At 38.1% G+C, this 19,784-nt stretch overlaps 2 protein-coding genes and 2 non-coding genes across 4 annotated transcripts; 1 reads left to right on the forward strand and 3 right to left on the reverse strand.

Moving 5' to 3' along the window:
- TRNAW-CCA (transfer RNA tryptophan (anticodon CCA)) lies at positions 1 to 72 on the reverse strand. Its single transcript has one exon. It is a non-coding gene; the product is annotated as a tRNA-Trp (tRNA).
- Positions 73 to 585: 513 nt separating this feature from the next.
- On the forward strand, positions 586 to 3,762 carry LOC127253404 (tobamovirus multiplication protein 1). Its single transcript, XM_051277978.1, has 10 exons — positions 586 to 1,058; positions 1,358 to 1,448; positions 1,577 to 1,629; positions 1,727 to 1,819; positions 1,915 to 1,986; positions 2,081 to 2,153; positions 2,248 to 2,293; positions 3,102 to 3,219; positions 3,301 to 3,378; positions 3,467 to 3,762. The coding sequence occupies exons 1-10, from the start codon at positions 918 to 920 to the stop codon at positions 3,557 to 3,559; spliced, it is 858 nt and encodes a 285-aa protein (XP_051133935.1). The 5' UTR covers positions 586 to 917; the 3' UTR covers positions 3,560 to 3,762.
- On the reverse strand, positions 2,781 to 2,884 carry LOC127253467 (U6 spliceosomal RNA). Its single transcript, XR_007839257.1, has one exon. It is a non-coding gene; the product is annotated as a U6 spliceosomal RNA (small nuclear RNA).
- A 14,510-nt stretch (positions 3,763 to 18,272) lies between the features above and the next one.
- Positions 18,273 to 19,283, reverse strand: LOC127253335 (uncharacterized). Its single transcript, XM_051277884.1, has one exon. It carries the CDS (start codon positions 19,096 to 19,098, stop codon positions 18,478 to 18,480), a length of 621 nt encoding a protein of 206 aa, XP_051133841.1. The 5' UTR covers positions 19,099 to 19,283; the 3' UTR covers positions 18,273 to 18,477.
- Positions 19,284 to 19,784: the final 501 nt, after the last annotated feature.

Raw genomic sequence — 19,784 nt, forward strand, 5'->3', positions numbered from 1 at the left:
TGAACCCGACGTGAATCGAACACGCAACCTTCTGATCTGGAGTCAGACGCGCTACCATTGCGCCACGGATCCCTTTGTTTATGTTTCTAAATATATTTTAATAATTATTGAGATTTGTTATTTGGGCTTTGTTAAGCCCATTAAGAATTGAATTTTTTATTTATTCTGGCCCAAATGATAATTGTAGTTAACCGGAACTTAAATAAGATGTGTATATTTGCACTATTCACAAGTAAAGTGGATTTAAATATATTTTATTTTGTATAATGGATAAACAATAATAAAAAAAAAAACTAATTTATACGAAAAACACAAAAGTAACTTGAAAACGTCACTTGCAGAAATTTTTTTTTAAAAAAAATGTAATGAAAGAGATGAGCATTGATAAACCCTAATTACTAATTACCAGAAAATTACCGATTAATTAGCTTCCACCAACCTCTAGAAGGCCCTCTCTACCTCAGCCGTTTTTGTCTTCTTCTTCGGTCAATCAATCGCACGTAGACGTAGAAGTAATTGTTAAATTATTAGCATCGTAGTATATCCACTCGTATTCTACTTTTATCCGCCATTGTTGTTTTCTTACACTATCTCCGTCTGCCCTTCTTTTCTTCTGTTTTATTTTTTTTATATTTATTGCCGGAGGAGATTAATTATTATTAACAATAATATTAAATTTTAAATTGCAAAACCCTCTCATCTCACGTTTCTATCTGACCCTACAATTTTTTTTATTTCTGTGCTTCTTCTCTCTCGTGTCGATTCGATCTCTGCCTCTCTCTGATTGATTTTGTTTATATATATATAAATTTATTTATTTATTTATTTTTGGTTTGTTGGTTCTACGTTGTAATGTGTTTTTGAGCTCTTCCATTTGCTTCTGGGCTTGAGGTTGAGCTTGATTAGGGCTAAGTCGAATGACGAGATTGCCCCTGGCACTTCCGGCGGAGGCCGCCGCCGCCGGTTGGTGGGATGAGATCAACGAATCCGTCGAGTGGCAGGACGGAATATTCTTTGCTCTTTGCGGTGTTTATGCTCTCGTCTCCTGCGTTGCCCTCGTGAGTTTTTTTTATTTTTTATTTTTAAATATTACCTCTTTGAACCTCGGACATAATCAATCAATTTGTCGATTTTTGGGATTGAGTTGTCTTAGGGTTTCGATTCGCCTCAGGTTTTGGGGATTTCCCCCTCTATCTCTAGCTCGATTCGAAGCTGCTTAACTGCGAATTCGAGATTTTTAGGGTTTTTTATTTTTTCCCTGATTTCTTCTGTCATTGAACAATTCGAGCTTGTTATTCAATTGAAACTGTGTCTGGAATCGAAAGCGTAGATTTGATTTGTCCGATTTTTGTTGCAGACTCAATTGGTAAGAATCGAATTAAGAGTGCCGGAGTATGGCTGGACGACACAGAAGGTTTTCCACTTGATGAACTTCATCGTCAATGGAGGTATACTTGCATATACATACAGATATACACACATATATACATAGAGAAAGGTTTTGGACAAAAAACCATTCAAGTTTTCCAGTTTATATTACCATCCATTGCTTCATTTCTCGAATTCCTTTTCGCAGTTCGCGCAATCGTTTTCGGACTTCATCGGCACGTGTTTCTTTTGCATCCAAAAGTAAGATTCAATTCAGCTCAATTCGGCATCGGATACATTGTCCTAACATTAATTCCTTTGTCGTTCTGTTTTCTTGAAAATTTTATTACAACCTCAGGCTTTGTCTTTGGTGCTTCTTGATCTTCCCGGCCTGCTGTTCTTTTCAACGTATACTCTTCTCGTCCTTTTCTGGGCCGAGATATATCATCAGGTAGACATGGAATCGAGCTTGTTCACAACATAAATTTTTGTAGTCTGTAATCTAAGACATGTAATGACTGAATTTGCATACTTGTTTTCATGCAGGCGAGAAGCTTGCCAACGGATAAACTCCGGTTTTTCTATGTCTTAATCAACGCAGCAATTTATGTCATACAGGTTCGTGTAATTTCCCTTCAAATTTATGTATATTGTTAATATATGCTATTCTATTGGTTGGCAAAATCTGATGAGAAATAGAGATTTCGAACAGGTCTGCATTTGGGTATACCTATGGATAGATGACAACAGTGTGATTGAATTCATCGGGAAGATATTTATCGCAGGTTCGTTGATTGATTTTCAAACTTCATTGTCTTCTAAGTTTGTTTGAGACGCTAATTCGTAGCCACTGAGATTGTGCTTCCTCGATTCTTACAGTGGTGTCGTTTATAGCCGCATTGGGATTTCTGCTGTACGGAGGGAGGTGAGCATTCTTACATCGGTTTTCCTTAGCCGGTTTTCTTACAGCCTTATGTTTGGATGAACTTTTTTTAGTAGAAGTCTTGTGTTTCTTACATCAGTTTTGCTTACCGCCTTAATAAGTTTGGGTGGTCATTGTTGAAGTAGAATCTTGTATTTCTTACATCGGTTTCCTTACAGCCGTATGTTTGGACAATTTTTGTTTTGGGGACCGTTAGGGTACTAGTTAGTTCTAATCCACACATTTTGGGGCCGATTGGGTGTTGATTAGTTCTAATTTACACATGAGAACTACTTCTCAGCACTCGAATTACAACATGTTCTATGTGGATTATTACAATGTATTGTCGGTTCAATACTATTAATATTATATATTTGTGTTATATTAACATACACCTTGTGGTGAGATTAATCGTGAACTATTACAATATTTTCAGTTCATATGACTGTATTCGTGCTATGTTAACATGCACTTTGTTCTGAGATTAATTATGAATTATTATCGTACATTGTCATTTTATATTATACATTGCACAGGGCTGTGTTAATCTTCTCTGTATCATTCCAATTTTATCATATGTTCCTGAGGTGATATATACTATTGTGTTGAAATCAATTGTAACATGTGCATTCTTGTGTTTCTTGCAACATTAAGTTCGAATAGCTTTTGTTTGAGTCAAACCCGTGTTTCTTACACCTTTTTTTACAACGTTAAGCCCGGCTTATTTTTGGTTTAGTTGAATTGTTGTGTTTCTTACAGCCTTAGTTTTCCAACTTTTGTTATACTCGAATTCTTGTGTCCGGACGATTAGGTTATTTTTCATGTTGAGACGCTTCCCCATTGAATCAAAAGGGCGGAGGAAGAAACTCCACGAGGTCGGATCTGTTACAGCAATATGCTTCACTTGTTTCCTTATAAGATGCTTCATGGTAAGTTCTCGATTTTCGTTTTACCAGTTCGACTGTCTCGATCCATATTTATCTATTTCAAGAACTCACCTTCGGTCTCAGGTCGTGCTGTCTGCATTCGACAATGATGCTTCGCTGTACGTGCTGGACCACCCGGTTTTGAATCTAATCTATTACATGGTTTGTTTCCCGTCTCTACCTACATTATTCGACGATGTAATAAAATTCTGACTGCATTCTAACATGATAAAAAAAAATTAATGACCAGTTGGTAGAGATTCTCCCGTCGGCTCTGGTGCTGTACATTTTGCGCAAACTTCCTCCGAAGAGGGTGTCGGCGCAATACCACCCGATCCGCTAGCGACGACGGCGGCGGAGAATGTCTATGTAAGTTTGTTTTGTCTGTATTTTAAGCAGCGTTAATGAATTTAGACGATGGAATTGTTGTGTTGTGTTGTGTTTTGTTGGAAGTTTGAGGTTTGGTCGAACTCATATGTAAGAAACTCTTTCTTCCTTTTTTTTTTTTAATGAAGTAATAAAATTTATATTATCAGTTTCTTTTAAGGTTTGGATTTGAGATTGTATTTGATTTTATTTAGTTGGTATTTTAAAAAAAATATAAATATAAATTTTGAAGTGAATATTATTAATGGTAAGAGAATTGAAAAATGAATAGTAATAACGAAATGAAAGTGAGAGGTGTTTATTCGACTTTTCCAATAATGTTTGGATTTTGGGGATCTATTTGGTTTCAAATTAATTTAAAATTGTAATTTTTAGATGTTGATAGAGGTTGTGTGATAATAATATATGTATATATAATAATATATTTTATAAATAATTGTGAGGTTGCATGATAATTTTATTTTTTTTCTTCTTGAAAAAAACAAACAAACAAACAAACAAACAGCTTAGCAAAAAAGAGGGGTGCCATAGAAATATATTTCGATATGTAGAGGAAAATTTTAAGATATTTTAAAAAATAAAATTTGTGTTTTGATTATGATTATAAGAATACATTATTTTCTATTAGAAAACATGGCATCAAAATATTCTTTAAATTAAAAAAAAAAAAAAAAAAAAAAAAAAAAAAAAATTGATTATTTTATTTCAAATCAATTTCAAATTGCAATCAAACAAATCTATTATTTAACTTCTCAAATTTTTAATACTAAAATTTGATATCTATTTATACTATTTTATTTTAATTTTCTGACAAAAAAATCAAAGTAAAGATAAAATTCAAAATGAACTTACCCTTGTATGTTTTTATTATTCTTTATATAAGATAAATAGGATATTTTGTATAAAAATTTTACGTTTATTTTTAAGATATGATAAAGTAAAAATAAAAATAAATCAAAACGAACAAACCATTATCTTTTATTTCGTTATTCTCTAAATCTTAAATAAAATGTAGTATGTTGTTTTTACTTGTATCTTTATTATATTTTATTTGATATAAATTTATATTATTGTCATTGTTATTCTTGTCCTGGTTGTCTCAATTCCAGATTTTTTAATTTTTTTTTCAGAAATTAATAAGGAAATAAATAAAATAAAATTGAAAAAGTAATGGTCCAGATTCTACTTGAGCCCAATACTGAAACTGAAAAAATATAAATATAAATATTGAAAAATTATATATGTATCGTTTTCCCGAAAAAGGTGAGCCAGAAAGTATCCAATTCTTCAATACGTTACTACTTCCACATATTATTTTTAATTTATGTATTTTAATATTGTATCAAAAATTAATATATCTATATATATATACTTATGTATTTATTATAAAATCTTGTAATAATATTTTTTATAATCTCAATTACTATTCAGATCAGTAAAGTAACTTATAATAATTATTCAAAATTTTCCACTTTGAAAAATAAACACAATTCAATTCTCAATTTTTTGTGCAAAACTTTATAAACATCCTATTTAATGATAGTCGAAACTTGAAAGTATTTCTATATATAAACACTATTATCTATTTTAATTTGATTGAACTGTATTAATATAAATAAGTATGAGTTTAAGAATTATATTTAGTAAAAAAGATAAATAAATAAATACTTTATATTTAGACAAATAAATACCTTTGAAAAGGACATATAATCTCTTTTTAGACAAACTTTTGAAAATTCTTGGAATTTTATAAATTTGAGAATTGTAAAAAAATAGTATATGATGTTATATATATATATATATCTGATGAAATTTCTTATAAAATAAATAAATAATATCAATTTTTCAAAATTATTGTATAATATTTTACTGTGGTAGTTTTGTGGAGACAAAAAAGGGCCAACATGCTGCAATGCAAGAATGGTCACTTTCCCATGTTCGAAGAGGGTAACAAAAATTCATGGCTAATAAAGACATTTCGTACAATAATTGTTGTGCATGAATTCTTTGGGCCTAACATTAATTTAAATAATATTTTGATTTGATATTTTATAAAAATAAATATTCTATTTTTATTAAAAATTGTACAAAGTGAATAGTGTTTATATTGATTTGAAAGTATATCCGAACGTAAGAGTTTTCAAATTTTAAAAGTAGTTCTTTTGCTATTCCTAATAATTTTTTTTACTATTCAATTTGAATGGTTTTCAATATAAATATATATATATATATATATAAATACATTAAAATTATTTAAAACAAAATATAAAAAAAAATCAAACTAAACAAATCTTTGGAATTTTGAAGAATTTTAAGAATGGTTAGAAATTAGGAAATTGATGTAATGTTAAATTTTACTTTTGATTTTACTATTCTAAAATAAAATATTTTTCTCCAAAAACATCAAATCAAATATTTTTTTATTTACTGTAATACATTAAAATTTAACTTAACATTACAAATATTATATCAATACATAGTTATATACATCAAATAACTATTTTATTTCAAATTTTACTATTCAAAATCAAAATTCACAAATAAAAATCATTTTTTTAAAAAAATAAAATCATTAATTTTTTAGGTGTAATTGTAATTTTATTTTAAGTTTTTACTATATAACACCTGTTAGTCTCTATAAAAATACATTATTTCATCTAAATATATATCCCTTCTACTTTGTAAGTATATATTTATTTTTTACACAAAGTTTAATAAATATTATATTTTAACGATAGTTAGTAATAATTTTGTATGTAAAATTATTACGAAAGTATTAATGTAAATAAATAATATGAAAATATTTATAATACATAATGTAGTCCATATTTACTAGAAAAATAAAATAAATATTTATTGTTTAGACAAAAATAAATAATAAAATATATATTTACCAAATGACTATAAAGAGTATATCATATCTGTTGATGTATTTTTTCAACAAAAATAAAGTAAAATTCAAAGATATAGAAAATATCCTTAAACTTGATTAATTAGTGCCTGAGATTAGGAATCTCTAAACACTGTACGGTACAGAAAATAAACTGGAAAATAAAAGACTGAAATTTAAAGTGGTGATCCCCAAATCTGACTTTGCTTTGTTGAAGTTGATTGAAGATGCCTCGCCAAACGATGATTCAAATCCTTAAATATTCCCTGGGAAACCGTACTGAAAACCGTCACCCGAACGGTTACAACGTCTCCTTCTCAACCGTCTTCCAACCTTTCTCATGCTGACACGTGTCCCCAGCAGACCAAAATTCCCTATATTTCGCTCCTTGAGCCGACCACAAACCTTCCGCTCTTTTGGCCCGACTTCGTCCTTCGTCCGACCTACTTCTTCGCCCGACCCCACTTGGGCCGACCTCCATATCAACCGCCCCCTGTCTTTGATCAAAGGCCTCCGCGTTTGTCCGACTCCGCCTTCTATCCGACCTACAGTTTACCCGACCTGCGGATATCCTATCTCGACAACTTTTCCGTCTCGAAGACCTCCCGACTTGAAAACCTTCCGATTCATCGTCTTTCCGTCTTGCGGACCTCCCGACCTGAAGACCCTCCGACTTGAGGTCTCTCCGTCTTGCGGACCTCCCGACCGGAAGACCTTCCGACTTGAGGTCTTTCCGTCTTGCGGATCTCCCGACCTGAAAACCGTCCGACTTGAGGTCTTTCATCTTGAGGACCTCCCGACCTGAGGTCCTTCCGTCCTGAGGACCTACCGACCTGAGAACCTTCCGTCCTGAGGACCTACCGACCTAAAAACCTTCCGTCCTGAGGACCTACCGACCTAAAAACCTTCCGTCCTGAGGTCTTTCCGTCCTGAGGACCTACCGACCTGAGGTCCTTCCGTCCTGAATTTTCCTTAGAAATAAATAAATAAATTTATTTTCTTTGATTTCCTCACGGTGTCCTTCAGCCAGTTCAATCAACCCTATTGCCAGGCCCATTCCTCGTTTTACCTTGGGCTTTTAACCTAATTCTAAATTTCGTACGTAACAACTTGCCCGCCGCCAAGGGACTTTCAAACGCCAATAAATGTTTGGAAGTTCATAAAGCACTACCTTCTTGAAAAACTCCCTTAGCAACTACACCAGTTACTGCAACACTCCTGGTTTATTCCTTCTTCGCAATACAAGCCTGTGTGAATCACAATCCCAAAACAGTCTAACTATGGCGAATCAATACATTCCTGCCCTTCCTTTCGACGGAACCCTTCCAGAAGGTCCATTTTCAGCCTCGAAAGTACTAACTCCGACGATCCGTCCATATTGCACTACTCCTGAATATTCAAATCGGATGAGGGAAGTTTTGGAATCTCGCAACGCCTTGGCTATCAACAATCCCAACTACCAAGCAGTTCGCATCCGAGACAGCATCAAGACCTATCTCACAGACCCAAAAGATCTGTATCGTGCTTGGTATCGACGAGTAGCAGAACACTTCCAGACCCAATGGCGATCCCAAAAGATCGACCAAGCAATACTACTGTCTACCATGCCTATCAACCTGCATGAGAAGGTGCTGTTGGCCATGTCCGCCTTCTGGAATGCGGAAAATGGGACTTTCCTTTTGCCCTCGGCCCCCTTTGGCCCAACCCTTATGGACGTGGCCATGATCGCACATCTCCCAGTCGTGGGTGAAGACCCTGTAATGGGAGCCCTAGATGGGCAGGAGCCACCAGAAGACCATCCGGGATGGTCTTTACAAGGTGTGAAGGAATGGGGTTGGACAAAGTTCGCAACCGACCAGCAAGGGGCCCCAGGGACTCCTGTAACCGACCGGGAGCATACTGCCTTTATTCTATTCTGGCTTTGTAGGTACATCATTGTTTCTCCTTCCAAAAGTGTTCTTCCTTCTCACCTCGACCTGGCCATTCATATTGCGTCAGGTCGGTTCGTCTCCCTTGGCACCCTATTTTTAGCCAATCTTTTTCAAGATTGCGGACCATCGTTGATCGTGAACATCAAGCCCTAACAGACATGCAAGCACGTACCCATCAAGATTTAGATGAACTGCAAAGCCAATGGGAAAGGTACCGACCAGATTTGGAAGATCTTATTGAAGAAGAACCAGAGCTAATATCCACTCACTGGGATGAAAAGTCTGATTCAGAGGCAGAAAACTTCCCACAAATACACGATGACTAAATGAACCTTTAAATAGGTTCGAACCCCTTAAATGGGTTCTGAATAATATTTTGTTTCAGGCAGTTTTGTTATCTGAAAAGGCAGGATAATACCTCTTCAGATATTTAGCATTAATAAAATCATGTATTCTTCTCCCTTCATGATTTACAATAATGAAAGCGCCATTCCCAATATCTTTTTGAACAATGTAAGGTCCTTCCCAATTCGGTGACCACTTTCCCAATTGGTCAGTTTTCTTATATGTAGGAAGGATGGTCTTCCAGACTAAATCCCCTTTTTGGAATGTCCTGTGAAGAACTTTCTTTCCGTAACTTCTTGCTCTGATTTCACTCTGTTTCACACTCTGCCCTATTGCATGGAGTCGGTTAACGTCCAAATCTTCTAACTGTTGCATCATAAGTTGTTGGTATTCCTCTGTAAGACCACTATCAGTAAATTCTGTTCGGCCAGATGATACTCGGATTTCGGCTGGTAAAACAGCATCTTGGCCAAACGTGAGCTGGTAAGGTGAGAACCCTGTGGCCGTATTTCTGGTATTCCTATGTGCCCATAAAGCCTGAGACAATAACAAATGCCACTTTCTTGGGTTCCCTTCAACCATCTTCTTTATAATCCCAATAATAATCTTATTTGCTGCTTCCGCCTGTCCATTGGCTTGGGGATAATAAGGTGAAGAATGATGTAATCGAACACCGAATTCTGCCAAGAAACTAGAGAACTTTTCCCCTGTGAAAACCAGGCCTTGGTCGGTTGTTATAGACTGAGGAATACCATACCTGTAAATAATTTGATTCAAAACGAAGTCTATCACTTCTTTCTGATCCACATTTTTCAAAGCGATTGCCTCTACCCATTTGGTAAAGTAGTCAGTCGCAACCAATATGAAACAATGATGTTTTGATGAAGCAGGATGTATTTTCCCAATAATATCCATAGCCCATGATTTAAAAGGCCATGGTTTTGCCAAAAATTGCAATTCGGTTACTGGCAAATGATTTAAGTTTCCATGTCTCTGACATTCCTGGCAGCCTTTTGCAAATTGTATGCAATCCTCAAAAATCTTAGGCCAGAAAAAACCCAAGCGATGAATGGCCCATCTCATATTGAGACCTGCCCGATGAGCTCCACATATCCCACCATGTACTTCTGTCATTACCTCTAGAGCTTCTTTAGACCCCAAACATTTCAAAAGCAGACCTTCAAATGACCTCTTATACAAAATTCCATTTATTAATTGAAAACGTAAAGCTTTCAATCGCGTCGCAACTGAAACATTTGCACCAGGATTCTGTAAATATGTGATAAGCTCTGTTCTCCAATCGGGCACTGTTTCACTGGTATCTTTGTGTCCGACTGTAACTAAGCCGTCGGGCTCCTGCCCGATAGTAACTACGCAGTCGGGCTCCTGTCCATCAGTCTCCTGCCCGACCATAACTTCGCAATCAGGCTCATGTGCGAATACCTCCTGCCCGACCGTAACTTCGCAGTCGGGCTCATCTGCGACTATCTCCTGCCCGACCGTAACTTCGCAGTCGGGCTCCTCTGCGACTATCTCCTGCCCGACCGTAACTTCGCAGTCGGGCTCCTCTGCGACTATCTCCTGCCCGACCGTAACTTCGCAGTCGAGCTCAGATCCGACAGTCTCCTGCCCGACCATTCGATCACGTATTGGGTCTGTCTTTTCTTCTATGCCCGACTTGACCTCCGACCACATATCCCCTGGAATTCCTTTACAGGCCCTTTGAGCCAACTCATCAGCACGTTGGTTTTCTTTCCTTGGAATGAACTCAATTATTACTTCTGAAATTTTTGTCAATAGCCGACCCACGATGTCCCTGTATTTGCGAAGATGAGGGTAATTGCAAACATATTGATTGTTTACCTGGTTGACCACTAATTGAGAATCCCCTCTTATAATTACAAACTGGACCTTCCTGGCAATTAAAGCCTCCAAACCCAAAATTAAAGCTTCATACTCTGCCGAATTATGGGTCATGGCTTCCAATCTTAGTTGTAAGTTAATCTTTTGACCGTCGGGTCCTTGCAAAAAGACCCCTGCCCCTGATTTGTTTCCAGAGGTAGAACCATCAAAGAACATCACCCATGTTCTGGTACTCATATAATGCACACATCCGACCTGTAGGGTATTCAAATATGATGGACAACCGAATGGTCGGACGCTATCACTATGAGAATACCCGACTTGGGAAAATTCTGCTAAGAAGTCGGCTACTGCTTGTCCCTTGACTGCCCTCAACGGGGAATGTTGAAGATCAAACGGAGCCAATTTGATGGCCCACTTCATGAGTCTGCCCTTCATAGTAGGTCTCTGTAAAATCAATTTGATGAGATCCACCTTTGATATGACCTCAACTCTTCTGGGCAGCAAGTAATGCTCGAGTTTAGTACAAGCAAAGACTAATGAATAACACATCTTTTCTGGCATAGTGTAATTCAGTTCTGGTCCTGTAAGGGTTTTACTGAGATAGTAGATTGCCATTTCCTTCCCGTCATCACCATCCTGCGCCAATAAACAACTAACCACTTCATATGTATTTGCCAAATAAAGTTTGAGTGGCCGACCTTGTTTAGGAGGCATCAAGACTGGAGGGTGAACCAATGCCTGCTTGATAGCATCTAAAGCCGTCTGTTGGTCGGGACCCCATTCAAAGGCGATTTTTCCAGCTTTCAACAATTTAGTAATGGGTCTGACCTTGCCAGCAGCATTAGAAATGAAACGCCTCAAATAATTCACCTTACCCAACAAACTTTGGATTTCTTTAACCGTCTTGGGTGGCCGACTATCAAGAATGGCTTTAGCCTTATTGGCATCAATTTCAATTCCTCTCTCATGAACTAAGAATCCTAAAAAGCTCCCGGCTGATATTCCAAAAGCACATTTGGTTGGATTCATCTTCAACTTGTACTTCTTCATTCTTTCAAATGCCTCTTCAAGATTCCTCAAATGTTCATCAAAACTGGAAGATTTAACAATAACATCATCAATATACACTTCCATAGATCTGCCAATTAAATCATGAAAGATTGAATTCATGGCTCTTTGGTAAGTTGCCCCTGCATTCTTTAACCCGAATGGCATGACTGTCCATTCATAAATACCTAAAGCCCCTGGGCATCTGAACGCTGTCTTAGGAATGTCTTCTTCTGCCAAGAATATTTGGTTATAACCTGCATAACCATCCATCAGACTAAGGATTTTATGCCCTGCTGCTGCATCTATCAGCATGTCGGCCATAGGCATCACATATTCGTCCTTAGGGGTAGCTAGGTTCAAATCCCTGAAGTCGATGCATATCCTTATCTTACCATTTTTCTTGACCACTGGCACAATATTAGCCAGCCACTCCGCATAACGGCAAGGTTGAATGAAACCCACTTTGAGAAGTTTTTGGATTTCTTCCTTGATTTGAGGCATCAGATCTGGACTCATTCGCCTTGGAGGTTGTTTGTAAGGTTTACAACCTTCTTTGATGGGCAATCGATGCTCTATTAGACTTCTTGTCAAACCAGGCATCTCTGAATAATCCCATGCTAAACAATCAATGTTGTTTCTAATAACTTCGAGCATCATTGTTTGTTGCTCTTTAGACAAATAACCACTTAACCTGATCACTTTTGGAACCAATTCGGTTCCTAAATTAAACTCCAATAATGGGTCTTGTGATGAAGCTGTTGGTTCTGTTTTTTCTAATAAGTCGGGCCAACGAAATTGTTCATCTTCTTGGAGGTGAACATCCAGAATCTCTTTACTATTTTCTACTTTATGTAATAACTGTTTTAAATAGAACTTATTAATGAGAGAACTACATACTTCTAAAGTTGTATCTTCCATAACAAACAACTTATACGGAAATGGGTGTGGCTTTATCATGAGCCATACAGTAAAGGTGTTCTTTTAATAGAACATCGAGTTCTGGCCAGTGACTTTATAACCCTTGTTTGGGTATTCCCTGGCCATATACAACTGAGACATCGGAGCCAAGTGACTAGAATAAAACACTGACTCTTCCACTTGTTCTGTTACGTCGAATGGGTTGTCATTCGCTTCCATTTTAAAGACCTGATTTCCTTCCCAGAACATTAACTGTTGGTGCAAGGTTGATGGCACACATTGAGAGGCATGAATCCAATCTCGTCCCAGCAAAAGAGAATATGTAGTATCTGCGTCCACAATAAAGAAAACAGTGGAAATTTTCTTTGGTCCGACCTCAATTGTGGCAACCATCATACCTTCAGGCTTGGTCGGCTGCCCTGTAAAACTTGTCATTTCGAATTCCACATGAGACAGATCGTGAATTCCTTTCCCTAGCTTCTTGAGAGTCTTCAATGGCATAACATTAAAGACTGCTCCATTATCCACGAAAACCTTTGTGATTGGTTTCCCACAAATGTGAGCATTAACATACAGCGGTTTTCAAATGGGAGTTCGCACCCTCTGGAATAGGAGGAAACACAATTGAAGGTGCTTCCGACTGAGGCTCAGAATCTGTAATCTTTGCCAACTCTGTTTCCTCTAATTCGTCATCTGCCAAGAATGCCCATAAAGGTTCGTCCATAGTATCATCTACCAGACTCGCCCACGTCGGTTCATCACTCATCTGGTTAATCTCTGTCATTCGACAAGGGATTCGTGGTCCCAGACGAGATTTAACAGATCTTGAATTTTCCTCTGTAGGCACCACTTCTTCCTTCGTCTCATTTCGAGATTGAACCGTCAAAGATTCAATACGAAATTCTTCCAGAGATGGATTGATGTTGATCCGTTCACAATGTTGGCATCTAAAACCTTTAATTATTTCATCTGCCATTCCTTTACCTTTCCCCTGTCCCGACGAACTTCTTTTGGTATAGTCGGAAGCTCCTAATCCGTCCTTCGGTTGCTTTCCTGACCAGACCCGACTGGACCGACTTATTGGAGACTGAATGGCCGCTCCCTGCTCGTCGGTCGTTTGTTCTGTAAAGACTCTAATGGACTGTTCTCCTGTTAAGTGGTCGGCTGCATTTTGTTCGTCGGTTCTTTGTTGTACTGCAGGAACTCGTTTCCCATACTTTGCAGCATACCTGCGTTTGGCATTGCGAATCTGTGTACGATTCATACCTGGGAAACGAGGATCTATATCAACGGGTAAAGGCTTTTTATTTCGAGCCCAATCGTTCCCGACTGAACCCGTTTTTCTGGTCGGGTGGTCTCGCACTAAAACCTTTTCCTTCACTTCCACATTAAAAGAACCGTCTGGACGGTCCCATTTTTCAGCGACTGGCCTTTCAACAACTTTGAGTCGTTCTTCCGGTCGGCTGCTGTTTGGCTGATTCCCTTTCTTTTTTCTGGGACTTGCCTGAGTTTGCTCCCCTGTTTGTCCACTATTGACCGAACTTTTCCCTGTTTCCGAACTTGGTTGGATGTCAACCATTGCAGTTGTTACTTTCGGAAATGGTTGCTGGTCTACACCTAAAGTGATGTATTTGAGCCGACCTGTCTTGATGGCCTTTTGAATTTCCTTCCTAAAATGAGTACACTGACTTGTAGTGTGTGTGAAAGAATTATGCCACTTACAATATGGTCTCCCTTTGATTTCTTCTTTAGTGGCAAGTCTTTGGCCCTTTGGAATACGGATCTGCCCATCAGTCAGTAGGATATCAAAGATTTCATCAGCTTTCGAACTATCAAAGGTCGGTTGCTCCTTTCCTTCAGATCCTGGTACTGGCTTCAATTTAGGACATACATACGGTTTTCCAGAAAGGATTTCGGCTGCCATCTCTTCTGACTGATTAAAATCAAAGTCGCATGTTTCTGTTCCCATACTCGCCATATGTTGGCCTCTATTACGCCTGTTATGCTGATCTTCCTCTCTGAACAAAGACTCTAGACGTCCTGCCTTGGATGCAAGACTTGCCAAATCCTCAACATCCAGGGCAGTGAGTGCCTTTCTTAAACGATTATGCATATTCCGGACCACTAAATTGGTCATCTCTTTCTCACTGATTACCGTAGGACATCGTCCCTTCATCAATCGTACCCTTTCTATAAACTGTGAAGCAGTTTCTTCTGGATACTGTCTCAATTCAAGTAAATCAGTTAAAGACACAACTGGTAAAGGATTGAAGAATCTAGCGTGAAATGCCATCTCCAGTCCTTCCCATGTCTGAATTTGTCCAGGAGGTAGACTTACAAACCATGAAAACGCCGTTCTGGTAAGAGACAAACCAAACAGCTGTAACTTATAAAAAGGGTTATTGCCAACTTCTCCTAATTGTGCTGTGAACCGACCAACATGTTCTATGGTGGAAGATCCATCCTCCCCTGAGAATGCATGAAAGTCGGGTGGTCGAAAATTCCTTGGGAGAGGGTGTTCATGAATGATCCTTTCTGGGAAAGGTCTTTGATATGCAGGGCGGTTAGCCATCTGAGGAGTTAATCCATACTGATCCCTTAATATATGTGCAATCTCATCAGGATCTACATGAAAGCGTTGATGATCAGGAACCTGGAACGGATCCTGCACAGGAATATGAATCGGATCATGTATATATCCTTCAGGCCTGTCCTCCCTTGTATTGTTCGGCTGCGAATTGGTAACCCTTGGTCCCAGTGGAACATTGTTGGGAAAAGTCAAAGGAGTTTTTCCCCGATCCATTCGGTTGGGATTTGTGGCACTTGGGAATGTACTATCCACGAATGATGGCCCTGCGAAATTTGCCTGTGGTCTGGACGGTGACACTCCTGGTGGCGTTTGAGTGGGTTGAAGACTAACCCTTGACAATGCTTGATCTATCATGTTCTGCAACTGACTCTGTTGCTCACGCAACATGTTCGTTTGTTGCTCACGCAACATATTCTGCATAACCAAGGTATGCTGGTTGTTCATTTGTTGAACATAAGACCACCAATCAGTTGGTGGTTGTGGGATTTCCCCGGCATTTGGCACAATAGGTGGTGGAACGGATTCTCCCACCGGTGCCGAAGATGATTGCGGTTGTGAACCTGCCATAACCCTTCCGATGATTCGGCCGGATCTAAGACGTATGAAATTATCGCCGGAATTGGAATGAGCAATTGTGTCTTGCTCCCACTGTGGTCGCCAATTTGTTGATGTATTTTTTCAACAAAAATAAAGTAAAATTCAAAGATATAGAAAATATCCTTAAACTTGATTAATTAGTGCCTGAGATTAGGAATCTCTAAACACTGTACGGTACAGAAAATAAACTGGAAAATAAAAGACTGAAATTTAAAGTGGTGATCCCCAAATCTGACTTTGCTTTGTTGAAGTTGATTGAAGATGCCTCGCCAAACGATGATTCAAATCCTTAAATATTCCCTGGGAAACCGTACTGAAAACCGTCACCCGAACGGTTACAACGTCTCCTTCTCAACCATCTTCCAACCTTTCTCATGCTGACACGTGTCCCCAGCAGACCAAAATTCCCTATATTTCGCTCCTTGAGCCGACCACAAACCTTCCGCTCTTTTGGCCCGACTTCGTCCTTCGTCCGACCTACTTCTTCGCCCGACCCCACTTGGGCCGACCTCCATATCAACCGCCCCCTGTCTTTGATCAAAGGCCTCCGCGTTTGTCCGACTCCGCCTTCTATCCGACCTACAGTTTACCCGACCTGCGGATATCCTATCTCGACAACTTTTCCGTCTCGAAGACCTCCCGACTTGAAAACCTTCCGATTCATCGTCTTTCCGTCTTGCGGACCTCCCGACCTGAAGACCCTCCGACTTGAGGTCTCTCCGTCTTGCGGACCTCCCGACCGGAAGACCTTCCGACTTGAGGTCTTTCCGTCTTGCGGATCTCCCGACCTGAAAACCGTCCGACTTGAGGTCTTTCATCTTTAGGACCTCCCGACCTGAGGTCCTTCCGTCCTGAGGACCTACCGACCTGAGAACCTTCCGTCCTGAGGACCTACCGACCTAAAAACCTTCCGTCCTGAGGACCTACCGACCTAAAAACCTTCCGTCCTGAGGACCTACCGACCTAAAAACCTTCCGTCCTGAGGTCTTTCCGTCCTGAGGACCTACCGACCTGAGGTCCTTCCGTCCTGAATTTTCCTTAGAAATAAATAAATAAATTTATTTTCTTTGATTTCCTCACGGTGTCCTTCAGCCAGTTCAATCAACCCTATTGCCAGGCCCATTCCTCGTTTTACCTTGGGCTTTTAACCTAATTCTAAATTTCGTACGTAACAATATCAAAATAATTGTTCAAATCAAAACTCAAAACTAAAAACAAAATAAAACTGCAAATAACCAAATTCCTATTGTTTGGAATATAATTGTGTTAAGTTACTATCAGAGTTTATAAATTTGTATTTTAATTTAGAAAATATTATATAAATATAAATAAATATATTTTTATTAAAAATCATACCGATTAAATAATAATAAATTTTTGGCCGGCCCGACCCGAGAGTGCGCACTGGTAAAATTCGGGGGTTTGAACCCATGACCTCACGGTCACACGTCCAACTCCTACACCACCAGACCATCCCTTACGGGACTCAATTATAGATTGTTCTTCCATATTAACATACATATAACACATGAGCGATAAGTATATGGTACTTTATTCGTTCTAAAACAATATGGACATTTGAAATGAGTATGATCAAATTTAAAAATAATACTCCCTCCATCTCATAACAAAGTATCTATTTTTCATTTTAGTCTGTCCCATAACAAAGTATCAATTTCCTTTTTTAGCAACTGTACTATCTACCTAACATTACAAATATATTACACAAATGTCATTACCTTTGTATCATACATACTAATAAGGTTATTTTAGTCATTTTTACTTTATTTCTATTATATCTCAATATGATACTAATATTTCTAAAACTACGTGAAAAAAAACAAATTGATACTTACTTATGGGACGGAGGGAGTAATATTATATTGACAGTGGGTATAAAATTATTTTTAAAAAAATCAAAATATTTTCACTTTATATAATTATCGTAAAAAAATAAGAATAGTTTTGTAAAATTGATGGGAGTTAATTACCAAAAATAAAAATGAGAGTATTGTTTTGAAACAACGAAAATGACAAAATAAAATTATTATTTTAAAACGAATAGAGAATAATAATAATAATAATAAAACATAATTTATAATTTATAATTCAATATTACACAAATAGTGTATTCGTTCAACAAAATTACATGTTTATAAGATCTTCCAAATGTGCCAAATCTGCAGTATTATTTCTATGTTTCAAATGTGTTTGAATGGAAAAATCAATATAATATTGATTTCTCCCATTCAATACTGTAATAGTAGCAAATTTAATATTCTCATTACATTTTTTTAAAAATAATATATCTTTTATTTATTTATTATTTGATTTCAATTTTTTTATTTAAATTTGTTATTAAATAATATTTTGTAAAAAAATATATATTTTTTCCTTTTTGAAGAATACAAAATTCATACAAAAAATCTGTAAATTTGATGGGAAAAAAAAAAAAAACACTCTGAAAATCTTACAAAAATGAGAACACCAACATAAATATATATATATATAAATACACTTGAATTTCCATCAAAATAGTGTTTGATCCAATAACTCCTTACCCAAAATTATAATAGCAAAAAAATTACATAATTTAATGGAGATAATAACGACTTCTTATTTTAATTAATATTTAATACTATATAATATAGTAATCTCATTAATTTAATAAGACTAATAATATTTAACTATCCGTCGAACCCGGTCTGGCTCCACACGGCATCTCGAACCCGGCTCATGTCCCGGCCCTTAAGCGTCCGGCCGACCCCCTCGAAAACCGAGTCGGCCACCATTTTCCGGCTGCGCGCGAGGTACACGTGCGGCGGCACGAGTTCCGACTCGGACGAGTCATTCAACCCGTCGTCCGAGTCATGCATCGACTCGACCGAGTCAACTCGGTAGATTTTTGACCAGTCGGGGACGTTCACCGGCGCCGACGTCGCCACGTGCCGGCGGCCGCGGGGAGACTCTCCGGCGCCGTCCTGCCCGCGGAACTGGTGGACGATCGTCGGAGAGGATGTGTTGTTCGGATCTTCGAACGCCAGAGACAATCCTCCGACGGGACGGTGGCGCCGAGCCGGCGGCCGCCGGCTACTCCGATAGCCGCTGAAACCTCCGTTGCTCTCCACGGAGGCGCGTGAACTCCAGTCGCCGCCGCTCTCGACGGCTGAGTCGTCGATTATCGACCACACCTCATCTTCTCCGAGCTCCGGTGCGGCGGCGCCGCCTGCCTCCTGACTGTGATTGTAGCCGAAGCTCTCCAGAAACCGCTCGCTCCGACTGGTGGTTAATTTCCGACCTTTTGCCATACAAATTCAACCGATCGCCGGAATTTCAAAATTTAGACAAACACCCAGAATCTTCCGGCCGGCGAGGCGTCGCCGGAACTTAGATTCCGGCGATCCAAAAAAATTAAAATTAAAAAAAAAATAATTTAAAAAAAAATAGAGAAATCACAGTGCTGCTCTATAAAAAGAAGACTCAATTCGAAGGCAGCCGTTGTATATATACTTACATATATAGATATAGATATATATTGATTTAGATTTTAGAGGCGGTGGCGGCCCCACGTGCATTTCATTTGAATTTGGGTTTCATTTCGACTGAATTTAATAAATGTTGTGGTAATAAGACCTGTCCGAGCAGTGTTGTAAATGGTGAGAAAAATTATGAACGGGGAGGGGGGGAAACCACAGTGGCGCGTGAGGCGCGTGGTATGGGGAGCGAGTGGGTGCTGCTTCGGAGAAATTAACATTAAATTAAATTTAAGATAAGACACCTGGTTTATCCTTCGCCATTGCATTATTGTCATGATTGTTGTTTATATAAAATAAGTGCTATGATTCCTGACTTTGCCTTGTTTTTTCTTCACTTCTTTTCCATCCCTTTTACTATAGGGTTTGTTTGTTTTGAGGTTTTTTTCTTCTTCTTTTTATATATATATATATATATATATATATGTTTTTTTACTTTTATTTTTATTTTAAATGGTATT

The sequence above is a fragment of the Andrographis paniculata genome, unplaced genomic scaffold (assembly GCF_009805555.1).
Source record: "Andrographis paniculata isolate CXL003 unplaced genomic scaffold, ASM980555v1 Contig50END, whole genome shotgun sequence".
Taxonomy (NCBI): domain Eukaryota; kingdom Viridiplantae; phylum Streptophyta; class Magnoliopsida; order Lamiales; family Acanthaceae; genus Andrographis; species Andrographis paniculata.

Bases quoted from the DNA above. Each gene is read 5' to 3' on its own strand.
- LOC127253404 (XM_051277978.1), top strand. From the start codon at position 918: ATGACGAGATTGCCCCTGGCACTTCCGGCGGAGGCCGCCGCCGCCGGT. The intron at 3,220-3,300 runs GTAAGTTCTCGA...CTTCGGTCTCAG, and splicing joins TCCTTATAAGATGCTTCATG to GTCGTGCTGTCTGCATTCGA. The intron at 3,379-3,466 runs GTTTGTTTCCCG...ATTAATGACCAG, and splicing joins TGAATCTAATCTATTACATG to TTGGTAGAGATTCTCCCGTC.
- LOC127253335 (XM_051277884.1), bottom strand. From the start codon at position 19,098: ATGGCAAAAGGTCGGAAATTAACCACCAGTCGGAGCGAGCGGTTTCTG.